This window comes from Pleurodeles waltl, chromosome 3_2, assembly GCF_031143425.1.
Source record: "Pleurodeles waltl isolate 20211129_DDA chromosome 3_2, aPleWal1.hap1.20221129, whole genome shotgun sequence".
NCBI lineage: Eukaryota > Metazoa > Chordata > Amphibia > Caudata > Salamandridae > Pleurodeles > Pleurodeles waltl.
Window position 1 is genome coordinate 34,777,917 of NC_090441.1, and position 23,408 is coordinate 34,801,324.

Sequence of the window (23,408 nt, forward strand, 5' to 3'; positions counted from 1 at the left end):
TGGGGTTTTTGGTTGGCAGTTAGGTTGCCCTCTGTCCAAGCAAGAACCCTCACTCTAGTCAGGGTAAGTCACACACAATCCAAAATCAGCCTGTGCTCACCCTCCGGTAGCTTGGCACGAGCAGTCAGGCTTAACTTAGAAGGCAATGTGTAAAGCATTTGTGCAATAAATCATACAACACCATAGTATAACACCACAAAAATACACCACACAGTGTTTAGAAAAATATAGAATATTTATCTGGGTACTTGTAGGTCAAAACGATCAAAGTTGCAATACGAATTTGTAAAGATATCACTGAAAAGTGATATTAAGAGTCTTTAAGTCTTTAAAAAGCAATAAAGTGTCTTTCAAGCACAGAGTACCTGGTTTCTGGTGGGAAATCTCCTCAGAGGGCCACAGGAGAAGAGATGCGTGGAAAAAGGGGTGTGTGCGTCGATTTCTCCTCAGCACACACAGACTTGCGTCGTTCTTTTCCACGCGGGGAAGTCGGGCGTCGTTTTCCGGCGCGCAGACAGTCTCTTTTTGTGGATCGCGGGGATTACCAGATGTCCCGGGTCTGTGCGTGGATTCTCCTGCTTATTTTCCGGCTGTGCGTCGTTCTGCGGGGCTGCGCGTCGAAGTTTCGATCTCACGGTAGGCGTCGCGTCGATTTCTCCTTGGAAGTCGGGCGGCGTTGTCCTTGCGAGGCCGTGCGTCGAAATTTTGGTCTCACGGCAGGCGTCGCGTCGATTTCTCCTTGGAAGTCGGGCGGCGTTGTCCTTGCGAGGCCGTGCGTCAAAGTTTCGCACTCACGGTAGGCGTCGCGTCGATTTCTCCTTGGAAGTCGGGCGGCTTTGTCCTTGCGAGGTTGTGCGTCGAAGTCTCGATCGTCCCGAGGGCGTCGCGTTGATCAGCGTCGGTGTGCGGCGTTTTTCTCGCCGCGAAACAAGCTGTGCGTCGAAATTTTCGGCGCACGGAGCGTCCACGTGAAAGGAAGAAGTCTTTTTGGTCCTGAGACTTCAAGGAACAGGAGGCAAGCTCTATCCAAGCCCTTGGAGAGCACTTTCACAGCCAGACAAGAGTTCAGCAAGGCAGCAGGGCAACAGCAAGACAGCAGTCCTTTGGAGAAAGCAGACAGGTGAGTCCTTTGAGCAGCCAGGCAGTTCTTCTTGGCAGGATGTAGTTTCTGGTTCAGGTTTCTTCTCCAGCAAGTGTCTGATGAGGTAGGGCAGAGGCCCTGTTTTATACTAAGTTGTGCCTTTGAAGTGGGGGTGACTTCAAAGAGTCTCTAAGAAATGCACCAAGTTCCCTTTCAGCTCAATCCTGTCTGCCAGAGTCCCAGTAGGGGGTGTGGCAGTCCTTTGTGTGAGGGCAGGCCCTCCACCCTCCCAGCCCAGGAAGACCCATTCAAAATGCAGATGTATGCAAGTGAGGCTGAGTACCCTGTGTTTGGGGTGTGTCTGAGTGAATGCACAAGGAGCTGTCAACTAAACCTAGCCAGACGTGGATTGAAGGGCACAACAAGATTTTAGTGCAAAGAAATGCTCACTTTCTAAAAGTGGCATTTCTAGAATAGTAATATTAAATCCGACTTCACCAGTCAGCAGGATTTTGTATTACCATTCTGGCCATACTAAATATGACCTTCCTGCTCCTTTCAGATCAGCAGCTGCCACTTCAACAGTGTATGAGGGCAGCCCCAATGTTAGCCTATGAAGGGAGCAGGCCTCACAGTAGTGTAAAAACGAATTTAGGAGTTTTACACTACCAGGACACATAACTACACAGGTACATGTCCTGCCTTTTACCTACACAGCACCCTGCTCTAGGGGATACCTAGGGCACACATTAGGGATGACTTATATGTAGAAAAAGGGGAGTTCTAGGCTTGGCAAGTACTTTTAAATGCCAAGTCGAAGTGGCAGTGAAACTGCACACACAGGCCTTGCAATGGCAGGCCTGAGACAAGGTTAAGGGGCTACTGAGGTGGGTGGCACAACCAGTGCTGCAGGCCCACTAGTAGCATTTAATCTACAGGCCCTAGGCACATGTAGTGCACTCTAATAGGGACTTACAGGTAAATTAAATAGTCAATCATGGATAAACCAATCAATAGTACAATTTACACAGAGAGCATATGCACTTTAGCACTGGTTAGCAGTGGTAAAGTGCTCAGAGGTCAAAAGCCAACAACAACAGGTCAGAAAAAATAGGAGGAAGGAGGCAAAAAGTTTGGGGGTGTCCCCGTCAAAAAGCCAGGTCCAACAAGTGCTATAAGCAACTGCACTGCCCTTTCACTGTACCTGCTAATTGCATGTGAATAAAATATACATCTTTCTTGTATCTGTTGTATTCCACATACTTTTTCTTTATCTTAGGTTGAATGTAATGCCTGACTTTACATGTACATGTCCTGGAATATTCAGACCAGCCCACATCTGCTTACTACAAGCCACAAAGCCATGCATGCTTTCTCAAGGCATATTTTCATTGCTTTATTTGTAAGGCAATAAATGCAAGTGCTCTAGGTTTTGCTCAGAAGCCAGTGGACAAATGTGTGGGCGCTGATGAATGACAAAGATGAGTAGTCTTTTATTCCACCTCAAGCCTCTTTAATCCACCATTAGACACTTCCTGCCTCTTTGTCTCAGTCTGCCAGGTTCCTACTTTTAAGGTCTAAGCCTTGCAGACAGCGCAGCAGTTTGGGTTGCTAAAGACATCTTGGGGACATTCAGAAAAGGTCCCTGGGAATGCATTCCACTTGTTGCTTACTATCGGCTTTGTGGTTTGCAACTAACATTTTGTGGCTGTTTATTTGCTGCCTTTATTTGTTTTAGGCTGCCCAGATTCTGTTACTGCCTTCCAAGGAGCAAAGCCTTTTCACACTACCTCTCCTTGTATTCTTCCATGATGCTCCTTTCTGTAAATCTTGCTCTTATCTTGTCACATATGCTGTTCATTCAAAGATGGAGGTCAAATGTCAGACTCTGGGGGTCATTCTGACCCTGGCGGTCATGGACCGCCAGGGCCGGGGACGGAGGAAGCACCGCCAACAGGCTGGCGGTGCTTCAGGGGCATTCTGACCGCGGCGGTACAGCCGCGGTCAGAAACTGAAAAACGGCGGTGTCCCGCCGGTTTCCCGGTGCCCTAGGGAATCCTCCATGGCGGCGCTGCAGGCAGCACCCCCATGGGGATTCCGACCCCCTTACCGCCAGCCTGGTTCTGGCGGTTTTGACCGCCAGAACCTGGCTGGCGGTAACGGGTGTCGTGGGGCCCCCTAACAGGGCCCCACCAAGATTTTCAGTGTCTGCCAAGCAGACACTGAAAATCGCGACGGGTGCAACTGCATCCTCATGGAAGGGGGTTTCCCGCTGGGCTGGCGGGCGGCCTTCTGGCGGTCGCCCGCCAGCCCAGCGGGAAACTCAGAATTACTGCGGCGGTCTTTTGACCGCGCAGCGGTATTCTGACGGCGGGACTTTGGCGGGCGGCCTCCGCCGCCCGCCAAAGTCAGAATGACCCCCTCTGTCTTGCACGGGAGCTTGGTGTTTACTTTTCTTTCTCCGATTCAAAGTGAGAGTATTTATATAACAATCTTGCTGGATATTCGACGTAGAGGAAAAGGTTTTTTTCCTAGGGCACAACAACAGTATCAAAGCTCAAATGAAGCACATTTTTGTTAATTCTGAAGTGTGTTGAAAACAAATACTTTATTATGATCAAAACAAATCAATACACTGGGAAATACCATTTCCACACATTATCATTTGTGCGCTTTATAGATTTATCAGTAAAACTGGATGTCTGTGCAAATGTCATGGTCATATCAAATGAAAATGTGCTGTCTGCACTGGCAATGTACTACTCCACTCTATGCCACTTCACTCTACTCTGCTTCACTCCATGCCACTGCATTCTACTCTGCACCACTCCACTTTGCACCATGCCACTGTTTTCTACTCCACTCTGCACCAATGTACTTCACGCCACGTCCCTCTATGCCTCTCTACTCTACTCTGCACCACTTGATTATATGCCAATTTACTCTACACCACTCCAGTCTAGGCCCCTCCACTCTACTCTGCACAACTCTGCTCTACTCCGTTCCACTGTACGCCACTGTACTCTATGCAACTACCCACTACACCAATGCACTCTTCTCTGTATTACTCTACTCTACACCCCTGTACTCTATGCCAATCCACTGTAAGCCACTCTAATCTACTCTGTATCACTGCACCCTATGCCTCTGCACTCTACCCTGCACCACTCTACTCTGCGCTACTTCACTCTCCTCTGAAACAATCTACTCTCAGTCACTGCATTCTACGCTACTTCACTCTATGCCACTGCTCTATATGCCACTTTGCTCTAAACCACTGCACTCTATGCTAATTCAGTCTATGACCCTGCACTCTATGCCACTATACCCTATGCCACTACTCTCTATGCCACTGTATGCCACTGCACTCTATGCCAATGCATTCTATGCCACTCTCTCTATGCCCCTCTACAGCTCTGCACTCTACAACACTCTGCTCTCCAGCACTACATTCTCCGCCACTGAACTCTATGCCACTCTTCTCTGCACTACTACCATCTACGCCATTTTACTCTGCAGCACTTCACTGTATGACCCTGCATTTGGTGCCTGTCCATTCTAGGCCACTATAATCTCCTCTTCAAAATTCTACACCAATGTACTCTATACCACTCTTCGCCACACCACTTTACGCCACTGTACTCTATTGCACTCTATTCTGTGCCACCCTATTCTACATCACTGCACTCTATACCACCGTACTCTACTATGCACCAATCTAATCTATGACAGTGCATTATATGATGCTGCATTGTACACTGCTGAATTCTCTATCTCTCTATACTCTGCAACACTCTATGCCAATGCACTCTACATCAGTCCACTCTACGCCACTCCGTTCTACTCTATTCTTCACCACTCTACTTTACTGCACTCTATGCCACTGCAATCTACACCACTGCACTCTACTATGTAACACTCTGATCTATGCAACCCTCTAAGCCAATACACTCTACACCAGTTCATTCTACTCTATGCCACAATACTGTATGCCACTCTACGTAACTCCATTCTATTCCACTCCAATACACGACACTCTATGCCACTCTACTCTACAAACCACTCCACTTTTCACCATTCCACTCTGCGACACTCCACACCAGTCTCCTCTCCGCTGCTAATATTTAGCCATGCTGAATAGCAGCCACGCTGGTGTATAACATGGCTAAAGCATATTTGCAAAGCCAATAACTATTGCAAAGGCAAGACCTATTGGCTTTGAAAATGCCTGTTCCCTTAGACGCTGTGTTACCGTCTTTCTCTTCCTCCTTCTTTACCCGTTTTGTGTTTTTATTTATCTTTTTCTGCATTTAAGTATGATATGAAGTATGATAAGGAAAAATAAGCGCTGTCCCACAAATGAAGTGCTGCTGGGGCCCACCAGCCCCAACCGGCTCAAATTAGGCACTGCAGGTATGCGTCCTAATCAGGTATTATGAATATTTCCATTTAAGTATTGATGTCTACTAATCTGAAAGGCAGGTGTAGTGTTACCATATCTTCTTTGTAGTTTGTGAGACCATCTGCTCATGGCTCATCTGATCTCTGGCAGGTATGAGCATCTTCTGGTGGGGCATCCGTGTGTCTACAGCCTTTTCAGCTGCTCAGATACACTTTGCATTTAAGTTTTGTTTTTAATTCTTGTGCTCCCTGTCTTTTGTAATGCACCCTCCAGTATGAGAGTTATCACAGTCAGGGTTGACCAAGTGGCTATTTGTAGCACTGGTAAAATCGCTGGAGCATTTGTCTGAGACTACGTAGACATCATGAAACTCCCAATTAACACAATTAGGGGCTTGCTTGGGACCTGTGGATAAAGGATGCTAGGACCCAAGCTATTCTTCTAGTTGTCGGTGCTCTTGTCATTGTAATTCTACTAGAAATCAGTTAATTTGTAGTGCACTCTACTACTCCTGTGGATTTTGTTTATACTATATAAAACAGTAGTAAAAAAACAAAAAAGTAAAACATAATGCAGGTAGAAAAGGAACAGAAGGAAGAGTATCTTATACCCAATGGCAGCATACTAAACAGTATGGCGTTGTCTAGCAACGCTCTCAGTACTTTGATACTATGCAGGTCAAAGACCAAGAGACAACATATTATAATAAAAAGGTTACCATTTTAAACAAATGAACTCTCTTCACAGTAGGGGCTTGGATGGGCCACTGAACACCATACAGTACCTCAAGCGCCAAGCTTGCAAACTGTTGTCTGGATTCTGATACGATATATCCCAGGCGAAATATAGGGCACAGGGGGTCTGTCTCTGTGTGGTAGTTACAGTTTTCCAGGTAATCGTTTGTGACTGACTCAACCAGATTGCGCCTGAAAAAGGAAAAAAAACAGGTTTATTATAGATTTCTTTTTTTATTTAATCACAGGAGGGGTTTGTGTCACCATAAGCCAAGTGCCCATGGAGAGATGGGCCAACAGAGGTCCCCAAGGGAGAGGTGTGCCCCCTCCACATTACTAACACGTGTTTTCATGATGAGCATTGGTCACTGTCTGTGAAATCACTGGGAATCTGAATGGATGTCTGCTTTCGTCCACTCAAATGAGAGAGTAAGCTTCGCCAACCCCAGTCTCTGTAAGGGCATATACCAGTCTATCCTGGAGATATGTTGGCATCTTTCCTGCTTTAGCTCTACCAGAAATGGCCCTGAGCTAAATGGCCGAGTGAATCCCAGTACCTTCCGAGGTGTGTTACTAAATGAAAGGATCTTAGGACAACTTCATCAACTATTCAAGGTGGCCCCAAACCCCACACAGCCCCGTCAGCAAACCAGCAAAGCTACAGGAAACCAGCAATTAATTTTAACTGGGGAATTATGCCAGTCATTGATTGTTTTCTAATTTTTCTCTTTTTTTTTATTAAAGCTTTTTTGAATAGCTCTTTTAATGAAACCCAGTCTTTTTAGGACATTATTTTATTAATTTAAACTGTCAGACAACAATGTAGCCTGATAACAGGACTTTTTTTGTCTAACAGAAATTCCCCCCTCCTCCCATGACTACCCTTACCTAGATGATGGAGAGACTCAAACTTGTCTCTCCTCTCGAGCTACTCCCTCAGCATCTTCCCTGCCAGAGAACTCTAAATGGAGACATTGCTGCCAGTTAGGTTACGCTGTCATACATCAAGTTCAACATACGCTCTTCATTTTCCCCAAATGCAGTCGAACTTCTCTGGGTAGGTCCTGCCCTTGTATACCACTCTTTCCACTTCCATCCAATGTTTCATGCCCCCTTGCCACTTTGCTTTCGTGGGAGTTTGTTTCTGGCCCCACATTTTAACTATGTCTCCTTTTACAACAATAAAACCTAACATACAAAACCCCGGAGGTACTCTAGGAACATCCACGTTGTTCGGGATCCCAAGGGTTACTATTTGGGGTGTCTCGACGATGTCCAGTTCCATGACTACCTCCAGTTCATGTATCACCTTCTCCCAATATGAGATAGCCCTGGAGCATACCCCAGTGGTGTGGAGGAACTTGCCCACCTCTGTGTGCATCACAGACAGCTGGGATTCGCAGCCCTTCTCGTTTTGAATAACTTGCTTCTATTGAAGTAGATTTGATGAAATATTTTGAATTGAACAAACAACAATGGAGCTTTGATTGCCCCTTCCCTCAGGTGCAAGGGCCGCCACCCGGGTTAGGCAGAATAGTCTTTCATTATCTTTCGAGATGGAATTCATTTTTGCATTGATCAATGGATTTTATGCTGGAGTCTTGAAAGAGGTCGGAAAACATCACGCGTATTCTAACCTCCTCCAGTGTTATAGGGACCTGGTGTGTAGCAGGGAGGTAAAGTTCCTATTAAAGTCTACAGCTAGAAATGGGGACGGAAGTGTGGGGAGGCCGAGTTTCTCTAATACTATGTCCACCCTCCGTTTTATATCTGAGTTAGGCCTCCCTCGGCTTAATTTGCTCTACAAGTTGTAGGGGACACTGGGCCTAGCCTTACCCTCTACAACGACTGGGAGTCTTGAAATAGAAATAAGGTTCTCAGGAGTATATTCGTTGGAATCATATTCATACGGCCTGTCCAACATAGGAGCAGCGGTTCCAGGTGATAAGGTCTTTTTTAATCTCCTCCAAGAGACGGGGAAAATTTGCATTGCATAGCTGGTGTCTGTTCAGTAATTTTAATTCCTAAATAATAACTATTAACATGGGCCCATTATACGGGAAATGTATCTTTTAGGTGTTGCATTATTTGGAGCAGGAGTATAAAACTGAATATTTCAGATTTGTCCATATTCATTTTGTATCCAGAAACTACCTTGTGTCTTTGCAATTGGCTTACTAATTTGGTCGGGGATGATTGGGTATATCAATGTCAACAGCCCATCATTAGCACAGAGGAATATTTTTTATTCAACAGAGCTGAAAGGTATTGCCTTCAGAGGTGTACATGTGTTCGTCAAGTGGTTTTATGCCGAGAATGAATAACAGAGGAGACATTGGGCATACTTAGTGGGCACCTCTTGCTAAAGAAAAGGACCTAGACATCAGTTTATTTAGTGACCTTTCAGCTGTTGGCTGCTTGTTAATAGCCATGACCACAGATATGAAGCGTGGTCCGAAACTCATTATTCTCTTACCTCTGTCAAGAAGGTCCATTCCACCCAGATTTTGAACATCCAGGGACACAAATATTGCATGTTGTTTTTGCACGTTTTCAACACAGTGGCTCATTCATCTAATGCAATCATGGTTTTCCTGGAGGCGAAGGGCTGGACTGATCAGTGTAGATCAGGCTAGGCAGAGTGTTGTCTAGCCTCCTGGTCAAGATCTTAGAGAAGATCTTGGCATCAACATTAAGGAGGGAAACAAGCATATACGAGGAGCGCAGTTGGGTGTCCTAGCCTTGTGTGGTTTTAAAACTGTTATAATAAACTTCCCCATTGGAGGGAGTGACTCTGCCACGCTTGGCTGTATGATTTGAGAGATTATCGAGTCTGAGTGTAAATGAGGTCACATAGGTTTAATGAGAGTTGCTTGTGAAGCCATGCTGTCACAGGGATTTGATCTTTTTAAGAACTTTATTGTTTGCTAGATTTCATCACTAGGGCCTCAGGAGTTGCTATATATTCTTTATAGTTGTGCATTTGCATATTCATTAGATAGCATGAGTAGGGTAATGTGTTAAGATGATGGGTTTATTAGATGTGGGGGCAGTCTTCTGTGCAGCAGAGTAGCTTCTAAAATGTCCTAAATTCCATTAATTTGACATTGTCTTTCAGAAGCATCCCCCTTTGTATGATTTGATTGACTGCTTTGATGTATGCCTTCTCCCTTTTCCCCCGTAGTTGGTTCTCTGTGGATGCCTACTTTATTCGGGGTATATAAGAATGCCATTTTAGGTAAGGCAGGGACAGTTCTGCTTTATTAGTATGAATGGTGGCTACCTCTCCCCTAACATTTGTTAGTTAAAACCAGTCGCAGCTGGCAACTGGGCATAGTGGCGGGGCAGGGGGAATAAAATAAAAAATAAAATAAAAAAACTTACCTTAAGTGCAGGTCTGCAACGCTGCTGTCCGTCGGAGTGCAGGCACAGGCTCCCAGCCTGCTCTGCGGCCAATCATGATGCTGCTCTGAGGGGTGGGGGTGCGGGATAAGGGGGGTTAGCCTCTGCAATGCGATTGAGAAATAGAAATATTCCTCTTTCTTATTAGCTGTCTTAACTCTAAGAATGGGATTTCCAAGCAATGAGGAGTACATTTGCAAGAGAGAAGCCATCCATTGTTTCAACCTCAAATGTATTTCAGCCATGAGAGGGGCGTGGTCTCAGGCTGCTATTAGCTGGATGTTTGCTTTCTCAGTGAGAGGTGCTAAGGACTTATTATCCTGTATTGTATTGATGCATGAGTAAGTGTGGTGAATGTTGCTCCCACCAGACATCTCGTAGGGCAAGCTCATCTTCCAAAGCCCTCTGCATTTGGATGTAACCAACTGACCACCAAAGACCACATTAAAATGAAATCCCCAGTTGCAAATTCCATTAGAGTGGACGCAAAATTCAATAGGAATGGATTTTGTGCTGCATTTCAGGAGCATACTGCTGCTACAGTGATGGTGGCCATCCAAAAGGATTCAGGCTATTAACAGTCAGTCTTAATTGTCTGTCTTCATATCGGTGATTGTCAGAGGGAAGCTTGTGTGGAAGAAAATGGCCATCCCATTATGTTTCTTCATGGCGGAGGAAGTTTCATTCTTCCCTGATCATTCCTACGCAGGTGGGTTTCCTATGCAGGTGGGTTTCCTGCAGGCACAATATGTCTGGTTAGCGAGGCGTAATAGTTCTCTAGTTTTCTTTTCTTTTTACCAAGGCATTAAGGCGGTCATTCTGACCGCGGCAGGTGGCGGTCGCCGCCCGCCAAGCGGTTCCCGCCGAATGACCACTCCGCGGTCAAAAGACCGTGGCGGCCATTCCGGCTTTCCCGCTGGGCCGGCAGGCGACCGCCAGAATGCCGCCCGCCGGCCCAGCGGGAAAGCCCCTTCACCAATGAAGCCGGCTCCGAATGGAGCCGGCGGAGTTGAAGGGGTGCGACGGGTGCAGTGGCACCCGTCGCGATTTTCAGTGTCTGCTTTGCAGACACTGAAAATCTTTATGGGGCCCTCTTAGGGGGCCCCTGCACTGCCCATGCCAGCAGCATGGGCAGTGCAGGGGCCCCCAGGGGCCCCACGACACCCGTTCCCGCCATCCTGTTCCTGGCGGTAATTACCGCCAGGAACAGGCTGGTGGGAAGGGGGTCGGAATCCCCATGGCGGCGCTGCAAGCAGCGCCGCCATGGCGGATTCCCTGGGCCAGGGGTAAACCTGCGGGAAACCGCCGGTTGCCCTTTTCTGACCGCGGCTTTACCGCCGTGGTCAGAATGGCCCAGGAAGCACCGCCAGCCTGTTGGCGGTGCTTCCGCGGTCCCCGGCCCTGGCGGTCATGGACCGCCAGGGTCGGAATGACCCCCTAAGTTCCTTAACATTTTATGTGAGCATTGTCAATATGAGCGATCATTCGTATAGCTGAGCAAGATGGTATATGGAACACCCATAGGGGCCAGGGCCAGAATGTTGCAGAATGTGGTCTGTGAATCAAAAAAGGTCTGTTAAGGTTGTTCACAGTTTCAGGGGTATAAACTGTTAGACCGCACTACACACAGGGCCTCCCTCTCTAGGGGTCACCCCCATCAGAACCAGAATTCTGTAATGGTCGGGACAACTGATATGAATCAGCCTAAGCAAGTGAGCATGTCTTCTATTTAGGTTCCCTGATCACCTTTCTTAGCCTCACCCTGTCTTAGAAACTGTGACAAAGTCCAATGATTTTCAAACATTACAAAGGTATAAACATTTCAGGCAAGGTACTCAGTCACAGCAGCGTATATCACCCCCTCACTCCGTCTGAAGTTGAAGATGAACGTTTGTCACCATCAGCCCCTCCTTGTCGCCTTAATAGCTTCTCTTCCTCTGATCTCTGTCTCTGCCATTATGCATTTAGATTTCCTTAAGGGGTGTCCTGATTGCATGTCATTTCAGAATATACCTTCCCTACATATTTTGCCTCCAGATCCATATTCAAGATCTTTGTGGCTTCATGTTTATTTTTCCTGTGGTGTGTGATTTCTGCGCAATAGATGATAATTCGGAATGAATGTGACAACTTCTAGAAAATCTTTTCAGTTCCCATTTTTATAGAAGTAGGTTGAAGTGTGATAAGTCTTGAAAGACAGAGCAAGTGTGGCCGTGCAAGGTGACTTCTGCACAGTTTCTGGCTGCCCGCAATACCTCCTCTTCTTCACTGCAATAGTGATCTTTCATTAGGAGTCCGTGGACCACATATTTTGCTGTGATTTCTTTGACCCCACATGCTGTGCTCCTTCCAGAATCACTTTAATATAGTCTTCCCCCAGTATCATACAGAATAGACGTTTCATAAAATACAGCACATCAGTGGCTTCAACCCCTTCTTCCAGGCCTCTGATGCAAAGGTTTTCTCTTCTTGATCTGTTTTTCTCACTCTTCCATAGTCAGTAAAGCTATGTCAAGATTCTCTTTTGTCATTTTCAGTCTGTACTCAGCTCTTATAATGAATGATTCGAGAGTTTCCATTCATGGCTCCATCTCTAGAATCCTGGCCCACAGGGCATCCATATCTTGGCACAGGTCATCAATTCTGGTACCTGGAGTTGTTTTTAGAAATTGAATACCCTTGCTGATCTCTTTTTTGAGGCCTTCTTTAAGATCTTACCTGAGGATGTGGAGGATGCATCTGTTGTCAGGAATAGGGACATTTACCTTTCTCAGCAGAGTCTCCTTTAACATTCCCGCTTAATTGCCTATGTATGTTTGCACTGGTATTTTTAGAGCTTAGGTTGGAATGCTACTCCAACTGATTGCCAGTGTTTGGACTTATTGCAAGCATTTCTCCCATCACCATTTCTGTGTTGGATGCACCACCAGGCCAGGGAGAACACAGAAATTGGGCATGACTTTAAGACTCTGTGATATGCCTCTGCCTCTGCCCCTGCTTGGTTTTCTGCATACAATTTTCACAATGACAAATGTGCTTTGTGAACGTCAACATGTGATCTATTTACTTTTTTTAACTAAAAAAAACTGCCTTTGTCAACCAAGCTTAATATTTTTATCTTCCATGCAAACACCGTTACGTTTTGCATCTGCTTAGAGGGTGTGGGCCCATTACTGTATGCATCGATTCACTACATTTTCTTTGCGGAACTCACTATCCGTTCCAAACTGTAGTGAGAGAATGGTTGACAGTTTGTTGGAGATGGGCTTGACCGGGCATACAATTACTTAGCTGTTGCTTTGTGGGCATAACTATAGTGTCCGCTGCTGGGCCAGCTGATGCAGAAGTGTCTGGCGACTTACAAGGTAAATTAATCATTCTGTGTTGGCAAGAACATCTGGCATCCTGGTAATCAAGACCATAGTAATACCCACCCATTTATCAGGCAACTCATCAACGGAGGTCATGGTCTACTGTCTCAGGAAATAGAGCATTGTTTCAACCATCTTCTGCCAAAATCAAACAGTATGGTGACTCAGACAACAAGGTTTGAAGAATAAACGTTTTCACTAACCTTGTGACATTGAATTCTGGAAAACTGATGCTGTTCTTAATTAATAAGGTGAAATTTTCAGCTTTCAGTAGCATTGCAGGGCTGAAAGAAATTAACAATACTATAGATTACTTCACAGCGATGACACACCAATACAAATGCAAACTTCCTTGGCTTGCTTGAAAACCTCTATGGCCAGATTATAACATTGTTTTTCACTTTTTTTCTGCTTGTGTAATAGGGAGTTAGGCTAAGAATCTCAGCCCAGTCTGTTTAACATAAATATTTCTGCACCTGGGCAAAAATGGGAAAAAATGTTTTCGAAACCTTTTATATTGACACTTCTTTTGCTGAATCATTTTACGTGTGCAATGTTGTAACAAGGAAATACAAGTTTCAAGAAAACCTGCTTCTAAATGAAACTTGAGTCCAAAGGATTTCGTTGAAGTGAAAATATATAACAACTTACTTCCTTTACTCCAGATGTGTCCAATGTAGAATATATTTGCCATCACTTCAAGGCTCTACCTCCAAGAAAGTTTCTTCTATTATATGTTCATACTTTCTCTCTTGGAAGGATTTGAGACATGCATAAATGGTATTACTGCTGTGGATGTCTCTGCCAGGCATAGAGTGGGGAATGGGTAGGTCAAGGTGGGGCTTGCTGTCAAAATCTGTGACTGCCCACAAACTTCTGATTATGTAGGCATTCACAAAGTGCAATCTAACCCTGGATATGGTCAGAGTGTAACTCCAGCAAAGAGCTAGATTAATTCTCCTTCCAGGGTGGAAAGAAGAACAGTTTACCCCAAAACTTGAACGTTTCTCCAGCGGGAAAATGTTTTCACCATGGAGAAAAAATTTGCATTTTTAGACCAGGATTCTGGTAAAAGGGAGACATGTGACATGGCATCCCCAGTTGTGCACCTGGGCCTCCTTTCTAGGACTACTACTGGGAAGGTTTGTGAGTTTGCAAAGTTAGAAAAACATGCATCTGTTTGTTAGAATTGATAGAATGTGCATGGAAGCGGAAGATAATCTCCATCCAATGGATTTTTGTAGGTGACTGGAAACAAGAAAGTTAGCCACATATTACAATGTACAATTCGTGAAGTCCATTTGACCTCACAAAGAGGACTAGGAATCAATCTGGAAGTTTAGTAGATTTATTATAAATTAGTAATCAGTACAATATAGTTGCACATCAATATCAAGTTATAAAGGTACAAAATCAGAACCGGCAAGCTGAAATGCCGGAATAAATTACATTTCAACAGTAAAAGGCAAACAGATTAAAGTCACAGCAATACAGATACTAAAAATAAGAAACTGACATTCCTTAAAGGAATTTAGATTACTCCTCCTAAACATGAATGAATCTAAGGACATCTAATTCAAGTTTAAGTTACCTGGAATGTAGAGAATAAGGCAATGAAGCAAGGTAGGTGTCAGCATCATAAAGACTCCAGTAGAAGTTTCTAAAAAGGGATTCAGTGTTAGCATAAAGCTACATATTTAAAGGGCAAGGGAAAGTTCTAAGAGTGTGAACAGTAACTTTAAGTGGAAAGTTCCATTATTATCAATATCTCTAAATATGTCACCAAAAACCCAATAAATGTTCTTTCCTACAAGGAGCAACTGCAATACTGGTTGACTTTCCTATCTCATAGAACTTAAATGATCAAGTTAACCTTGCACACCTTTGTTCTTTATACGCAATGAATAGGAGGCTTCTTCTGCTCATAAAATCGTCCTGTTCTTGCCAATATTTCTTTTGTCAGGCCTCTCTGTCTCTAATACACAATAATCTTTGCTTTAACTAAGAAATCACGAATGCACACATGCAAAAGAAAAACATGAGTTGCACAAAAAAATACATCTCATGTTAAAATAAAGGTCTAATTGAGGTAACTTTTGCACATCATTGTTAATGTGGAATTCAATTATAGGTGCAAGCATAATGTCAGAATAAATACAAATATGAATAAATGAATTAATGATTACATATGCAATGTGCTTTCAATAAATGCAACACATCAAAATACAAGTATAAATGTGAATGAGAACTACAAATCTTCATGTTAAAGTTAAACATTAGAACACACGCATATATAAAGCTCTAATTCCTACAGTGAATACACCTTCGAATATATGTTTTGATGCCTTACCTGTTTAGGCACACAGAATAGATCATTTTGATCACATATTTGTATTACTTCTGTAACGCATAGGGGTGAAGCCACATTCGTGCTGCTCCAGAATAAAGCTACAATCTCAAATTTGTGACTCAGGTTAATGTGTCAGAGAATAGCAAGAAGGACAAATAATGAAGGTTGCTGCAAGTTTACTTTTAGCTGCTAAAGTTGGAACATGTGACTGAAATTTAAACGGAAAGGATAAAAATTGTGGTTGATTTTGGATTTTGTATAGTGGGCCATGCAGTCATTAGAACGGTTTGGATGGAATTTCTCGTTTAAGAAAGGCCATGATATCACAACTATTGCTGGCATAAAAAACCTTTAGAAGACTATGTGCTCATACTCATCTATGAAAAAAGCGCTGCCCTTTTTAACTATTCTAATACAATGTTACATATTTCAAAATTATACACGCCTATAAACTCACATGCTGTGACTAATGCATCACTAGTATATCAGTATAATTTCATGCTGTTTACCATGAACATCACGTGCAATGAACACTCTAAAGCAAGCATCTTTAGAAGTGCCCCAAGGAAAACACAAGCACGGGTATCAGTTTTCAGATTCCAGTTCACCTAGCTAACCATACAATACCAGATACAATTTAAAGTCTGCTTAATAAATTGGAAAATAACAAACACAAGCTCCTTTCTATCAGGCCTCTTCCAGCTCTACAAACCACTGCTCCTTCTCGCTCCACCATGACTGGAAACTATTCATTCTGAAATGATGTTAGAAATGGGGTCTTTGGTTGGCAGTCAGCCCTGTCCAAGCAAAAACCCTCACTTTAGTGAGGGTAAAGTAAAATCGCACTAAGTTAACCCCTGCATACTCCCTTGGTAGCTTGGCATGAGCAGAGAGGCTTAACTTCAGAAGCAATGTGTAAAGTATTTGTACCAACACACACACTATTACAGGGAACCACAAAAAAATGACATAATACAAGTATAGAGAAATAGGTAATATTTATCTAAACAAAACAAGACCAAAACGACAAAAATCCAACATACACAAGTCAAGATATGAATTTCAAAAGAATAAGGGCCTCATTATGAGCCTGGCGGTAAATCCCACGCCATGCTGAGGGCCGCCAACTTACCGCGGCGACGACGGATATCTGTCCACCATATTATGACACACACACCAATCTGACAGAATACTTCCACAGACACAAATCTGAAAGCCCAAAGGTCAGTAAAAAACTGGCGGTATCAAAACCCACACCGTTACGCCAACAGAACAACACCCACCACATTATGTCCCACGAATCACTACGGTGGACATTCAATGGACACCCATACACGCACCACACCCACACCACTATAAAACACATACCCACATTACCCACAACCCTTTGCGATTACAAATCATTGGCACAAGACTGACACCAAGACCACTGCCACAACTGCATACACACACCACATACGCCCATACATCCCTCACGCACCCCACTTCACACACCCCAACACAATACCCAACACACCCTCACCAACACACATCACATAACACACATGGCACCACAAAGGTACCCCCGTTTCACTGAGGAGGAGTTAAGGTCATGGTGGAGGAAATTGTCAGGGTAGAGCCACAGCTGTTTGGAGCACAGGTGCAGCAGATATCAATAGCCAGGAAGATGGAGCTATGGTGGAGAATTGTGGACAGAGTCAACGCCGTGGGACAGCACCCCAGAACAAGGGACGACACCAGGAAGAGATGGAACGACCTATGGGGGAAGGTATGTTCCATAGCAGCGAGACACCAGCTCACAATCCAGAGGACTGGTGGTGGACCCCCAACTCCTCCCCCACAACTCGCAAGTCTTGGCAATACTGCATCCTGAGGGCCTGGCCGGAGTCGGAGGAGGACTGGACTCTGGTAAGCCAACTTTCAACAATTATCACCCCTATACCTGCATGCCATCTGTAGGAAAGTACCATCTTGCCTGGCATGTTACCCCCATTTTTACTTGTGTGTCAGTTTGTTTTTGCCTGTCTCACTGGGATCCTGCTAGCCAGGACCCCAGTGCTCATAGTTGTGGCCTGAATGTGTTCCCTGTTTGGTGCCTAACTGTGTTACTGAGGCTCTGCTAATCAGAACCTCAGTGCTTATGCTCTCTCTGCCTTTAAAATTGTCACTGCAGGCTAGTGACCATTTTTACCAATTCTGATTGGCACACTGGAACACCCTTATAATCCCCTAGTATATGGTACATAGGTACCCAGGGTATTGGGGTTCCAGGAGATCCCTATGGGCTGCAGCATTTATTCTGCCACCCATAGGGACCTCAGACCAATATTACACAGGACTGCCACTGCAGCCTGAGTGAAATAACGTCCATGTTATTACACAGCCATTTTACACTGCACTTAAGTAACTTATAAGTCACCTATATGTTTAACCCTCACTTAGTGAAGGTTAGGTGCAAAGTTACTAAGTGTGAGGGCACCCTGGCACTAGCCAAGGTTCCCCCACATAGTTCAGGGCAATTGCCCCAGACTTTGTGAGTGCGGGGACATCATTACACGTGTGCAATACATATAGGTCAATACCTATATGTAGCTTCACAATGGTAACTCCGATTATGGCCATGTAACATGTCTAAGATCATGGAATTGTCCCCCATGCCAAATCTGGTATTGGGGTGCCAATCCCATGCATCTCCGGGGCTCCAGCATGGACCCTGGGTACTGCCAAACCAGCTCTCTGGGGTTTTCACTGCAGCTACTGCTGCTGCCAACCCACAGACAGGCTTCTGCCCTCCTGGGGTCTGGGCAGCCCAGTCCCAGGAAGGCAGAACAAAGGATTACACCCTCCCTCTTTGGAAATAGGTGTTAAGGGCCTGAGAGGAGTAGCCTCTCCTTGCCTCTTGAAATGCTTTGAAGGGCAAATATGGTGCCCTCCTTGCATTAACCAGTCTACACTGGTTTAGGGATTCCCCAGCCCCTGCTCTGGCGCGAAACTGGACAAAGGAAAGGGGAGTGACCACTCCCCTGTCCATCACCACCCCAGGGATGGTGCCCAGAGCTCCTCCAGTGTGTCCCAGACCTCTGCCATCTTGAATGCAGAGGTGTGAGGGCACAATGGAGGCCTCTGAGTGGCCAGTGCCAGCAGGTGACATCAGAGACCCCTTCTGATAGGTGCTTACCTGACTAGGTGGCCAATCCTCCTCTGAGGGCTAGTTAGGGTCTCTCCTGTGGGTTTCTCTGCAGATAATGAATGCAAGAGCTCACCAGAGTTCCTCTGCATCTCCCTCTTCGACTTCTACCAAGGATAGACCGCTGACTGCACCAGGACGCCTGCAAAACTGCAACAAAGTAGCAAGAAGACAATCCTACCAGCTTTCTCAACTGTTTCCTGGTGGTGCATGCTCTGGGGGCTCTCTGCCTTCACCCTGCACTGGAAGCCAAGAAGAAATCTCCTGTGGGTCGACGGAATCTTCCCCCTGCTACCTCAGGCACCAAACTTCTGCTTCATCAGTCCTCTGGGTCCCCTCTCATCGTGACTAACGAGACCCCTAGAACACAGGAGCTGGATCCAAGTGACCCCGATATTCCAGTGGTCCATCTGTCCAAATTATTTGAAGGTAAGTCCTTGCCTCCCCACACCAGACAGTAATCCTGTGTACTACAGCTGCTAGGGCTTCTGGGCACTTTTGCACGGAATCCTTCGTGCACAGCACAGCCCAGGTCCCCGGCACTCCGTCCTGCATTGCTCAACTCGCTGAGTTGACCGCCGGCTTCGTGGGACCCTCCTTTGTAGTGTTGAGACAACTGCCGTGCTCAGTTTTCTTGAACCCATGTTCAAGTACTTCTGCAGGTGCTGCCTGCTTCTGCCTGGGCTCTCTGTGTTACTGAGTGCCCCCTCTGTCTCCTCATCCAAGTGGCGACCTCCTGGTCCTTCCTGGGCCCGGGCACATCCATTCTCTTCAACCGCGACCTTTGCAGCTAGCAAGGCTTGTATGCGGTCTTTCTGTGTGAAAACAACTCTGCATCCTCCAGCACGCCATGGGACATCTTATGCGCGAAGGAGAAGTTCCTGGCACCTTCTGTTGTTGCAGAATCTTCAGCTTCTTCCACACAGAGTCAGCCATTTTGCATCTTCATCCGGGGTTTAGTGGGCTCCTGCCCCCCCCCCCCCTGGACACTTTTGTGACTCTTGGGCTTGGTCCCCTTCCTTTGCAGGTCCTCAGGTCCAGGAATCCATCTTCAGTGCTTTGCAGTCAGTTGTGGTCTTTGCAGAATCTCCTATCACAACTTTAGTGTGTTTCTGGGGAAGTAGGGTCACTTTACTCCTACTTTTCAAGGTCTTGGGGTGGGGTATCTTGGACACCCTTAGTGTTTTCTTACACTTCCAGCAACCCTATACATACTACACTAAGCCAGGGGCCCCTAAGTGGTTTGCATTCCACTTTCTTAGTATATGGTTTGTGTTGCCCCTAGGCCTATTGCATCCTATTGTATTCTACAGTGTTTGCACTACTTTTCTGTAGCATAGCATAGGGAAACTAACAATCCCACCATACACCAACATACACAAGTAAAAGCTGGCAGGGCAACACCAACCATAGAGGGGAAGCCAGGGATGTACAGTATGTCATACACATGAAGCATAATACATCATTTACATCCCCACAGGTACCCCAGCCAATGTCGCTGGAGAGGAGGAGCCACCACTATCCAGCCCCCCAACAGAAGAGGCCCACAGTGATGACAGTAACTCTGGTCTTCAGGATCTGGACGATCTACCTGGCCCAGCCGGTTACCCAAGCCCAGCCACAGACCACTACAGAGCCTTCCCCATTAGGAAACAACACCACAGCACCCACCCAGCGTACCCAAACCTCTTTCCTCAGGACACGTCAATCAGCAGTGTGCCCACCTGTACAGGGACCCCAGGCAACACCTCACACACAAGACAATCAGGGACCTGGGGTCAGTGGCAGTGGGCACACGGTTCAGGGGACAGAGGCACAGGCTAACAGGGACACTGGGAGGACTGCTGTGCACCAGGGGGAGGATAGGACCATGGAACCGACTCTCCAGGAGGCGCTCTCTGGGATCCTGGGAGCCTATCAACATTCCCAGGACATGATGGGCCAGATCCTAGACAACGTGCAGGAGAACAGGTGGCTGCAGAAGGGACAGTATCAGGGTATCAGGGAGGACTTGCAGGCCATCAACAACACCCTGATCTCCATAGCAGGGGTGCTGGCAGACATGGCCAACATTATGAGGGGGCTACAGAACACTAGCAGGCCTCTGCCACTAGCCAGTCATCTGAACAGCCTTCCACTTCTGCTAGTGGCCAGGAGGCCCCACCACAGGACTCACAGGCTACCAGCACCCCTCCCCCTGCAGAAAGTGAACCACCCCACAAACGCTTCCTGTGATCCAGACAGAAGCCAGAGACACTTGCCAAGACCCCTGCTAGGAAATTAGACTCTCTTGGTTGTCCCCCTTGTGTCCCACTCAGTCATCCTATCCACCTTGAACTGCCATTGTGCCCCTTCCTATGTCCCCTTTGACAATACACCTGTGCTACGAACAGACTGGGACAATACCCTGGACTTTCCTCCATCATCACCCCATCCCATTGCACTTCACCCTCTATATTTTAGCACTACAATAAACACCCTTTGATATAAATCGATTTCGAGTATGTCATGTATTTCAAATATGTATTGATTGAAACAGGTACAACCATTGCAAATGAACTGTACATAGAATGAGCATAGAATCAATGACCTGTAGCTGGCTGTTGTGATCACACCAGGAGTATTTGTCAAATCACCAACATCTGCAAAATGAATAGCTAGAGGTGACAGTAAGTGGGCATATAAGTGGGAAATAATAGCATGCCAATTCCACACAGAATACAACCAAAGTCATTGAAATGTAAAGTTGCACTGTCTCACCTGTGTGTCATTGGAAGTACTGACGGATTACAGATGTTCTGTTCTCACAGAGGTCAACAGCCATGATAGGTTTGGGTAACCAGAGTCACTTGCAAATATTGAGGGACAACATTTAGCCACACGCTATCCTATATGGCCAACACCATAGGCATACACCAACATATACTGGGTGGGAACCAGGGCTCACCTATTAGCCACACCCTGTGCCTTTGTAGTTGGGACATCACATTTGGGGTGCTGTTATTCCTCAGGACAAAGGCATCATGCACCGACATTGGATATTTAGCATTGACGTGGGAGATGTACTGGTCTGCCAAGCACACCATATGCACATTCATAGAGTGGAAACTCTCATGATTCCTGAACACCTGTACATTATGTCGGTGGGGGAGGGGACAAATGCAATATGTGTTCCATCAATCGCATCAATTATATTGGGGATATGTCCCATTGCATAAAACCCAGCCTTCACAGTGGCCAAATCCTCAACCTTGGGGAATGCAATGTAGCTGCACATGTGTTTTATCAGGGCAGACAACACTCTTGTCAGCACTATTGAGAACATTGACTGTGACATTCCTGCTGCCAAGCCCACTGTCACTTGGATAAAACCAGTTGCCAGGGAATGGAGAACTGATAGCACTTGCACAAGAGGGGGGATCCCAGTGGGCTGACGTATATCAGATATCAGGTCAGGCTCCAATTGTGCACACAGATCTGTGATTGTGGCCCTGTCCAGTCTATAGGTGAGGATAATGTGCCTGTCCTCCAGTGTAGCCAAGTCCACCATTGGCCTGTACACAGGGGTATGTCTCAGTCTTCTATTCATCCACAGCGGTAGGTATCTAAGGGACAAAAGAGTGAGAAGGCTGTCACAATCTGAACAATGGAGCCACAACAGTAGTTCGCAATCTGTAATGATGTTATGGGACAGTGTAACTTGTCAAGTATGTGACTATTTATCCTGTAACGCAGCATTATTCCATAGGCCTGTCCCCCCTTGAAATGGCATCCACCTGTCCTGTGTGGAGGGAAAGGTGGAAGTGAGGTAATGCTGCTGACGTTTTGCGCTGTGGCGGTAGGCGGTCATGAACCGCAGTGCAACTCCTCATTGGTTATAATTGGGCCCTACGGGGTACAGTGGCCAATGGTGATCTATGCCGAAGGTGATGGTATGCTCTGCCGCAGACGTGACCGCCAGTTTAATTCACATTCCTCACTTGATCCTGACCTTCCATAGGAGAGGACCTACACTGCATGTGCTGCTGTGACCTTTGTCTGGAACCTACCATGGCCCGTGTGACCGGGGAAAGGCCCCAGCCTTCATTTCAGAGGAATTGGAGAGACTGGTGCATGGGGTCATACCCCAGTTCAGACTGCTGTATGGGCCTCCAGACCAACAGGTGAGTGCACTGTGGGCACGATACATGTGGCATGAATTCATGGAGTTGTGTGTGAAGACATCGTGTAAGGGGGAGGGATATCCTCATGGCTGGGTACACGTTGTGTGCTGGGCTATGCATGTGTCAATAATGATGGAAACGGGTTTGGTGGGCCATTCGTATTACTGGCTGGACTGTTTGTCTAATGGTGTTCTCCTGTCTGTATTGCCTCTGCAGGTCAGCTCCCATCAAAAGAAGGGTATATGGCGTGCCATCGTCAAGGATGTGCGGACCCTGGGCGTCTATGGCAGGCAGAGCACCCACTGTCAGAAACAGTGGGAGGACCTGAGACACTGGGCATGGAAGACCGCGGAGGCCCAGCTGGGGATGGCCTCCCAATGAGGAAGGGGTGCCCATCGGACCCTGACCCCCCTGATGGACCGCATACTGGCGGTGGCCTATCCAGAGCTGGATGGGCACTTGAGGGCATCACAGTAGCCACAAGGGGGTGGGTACAGTGGCCATTGTTGAAGGTCATGGCTGGAGGGGTGGTATCCAGTTGGTGGTTGTGTGTCAGTGGGTTCCCCTAGGCCATGCCAGAAATAGCAGCATAGGTCCTCTGGTGGCTAAGGGTCTGAAGGGGAAATACTACCTACCTAGATAGTTAGCATCACCTACTGGTCAGGGCTGCGTGGGTCCCAGGTGTGCTACAGTTGGGGGTATATGCTCCTCCTCATGC

The 23,408-nt window shown here is 46.3% G+C and overlaps 1 protein-coding gene across 2 annotated transcripts in view; it reads right to left on the reverse strand.

The window, feature by feature from the left end:
* LOC138286427 (P2X purinoceptor 1-like) overlaps window positions 1–23,408 on the reverse strand; it is a 495,243-nt gene that overhangs the window by 150,189 nt on the left and 321,646 nt on the right. For both annotated transcript variants that reach the window (XM_069226684.1, XM_069226685.1), the window contains exons 6-7: window positions 13,194–13,274; window positions 6,268–6,409 (exon numbers count right to left, since the gene is read on the reverse strand). In XM_069226684.1, the coding sequence (XP_069082785.1) occupies window positions 6,268–6,409; window positions 13,194–13,274 (223 nt within the window). The remainder of the gene's footprint in view (window positions 1–6,267; window positions 6,410–13,193; window positions 13,275–23,408) is intronic.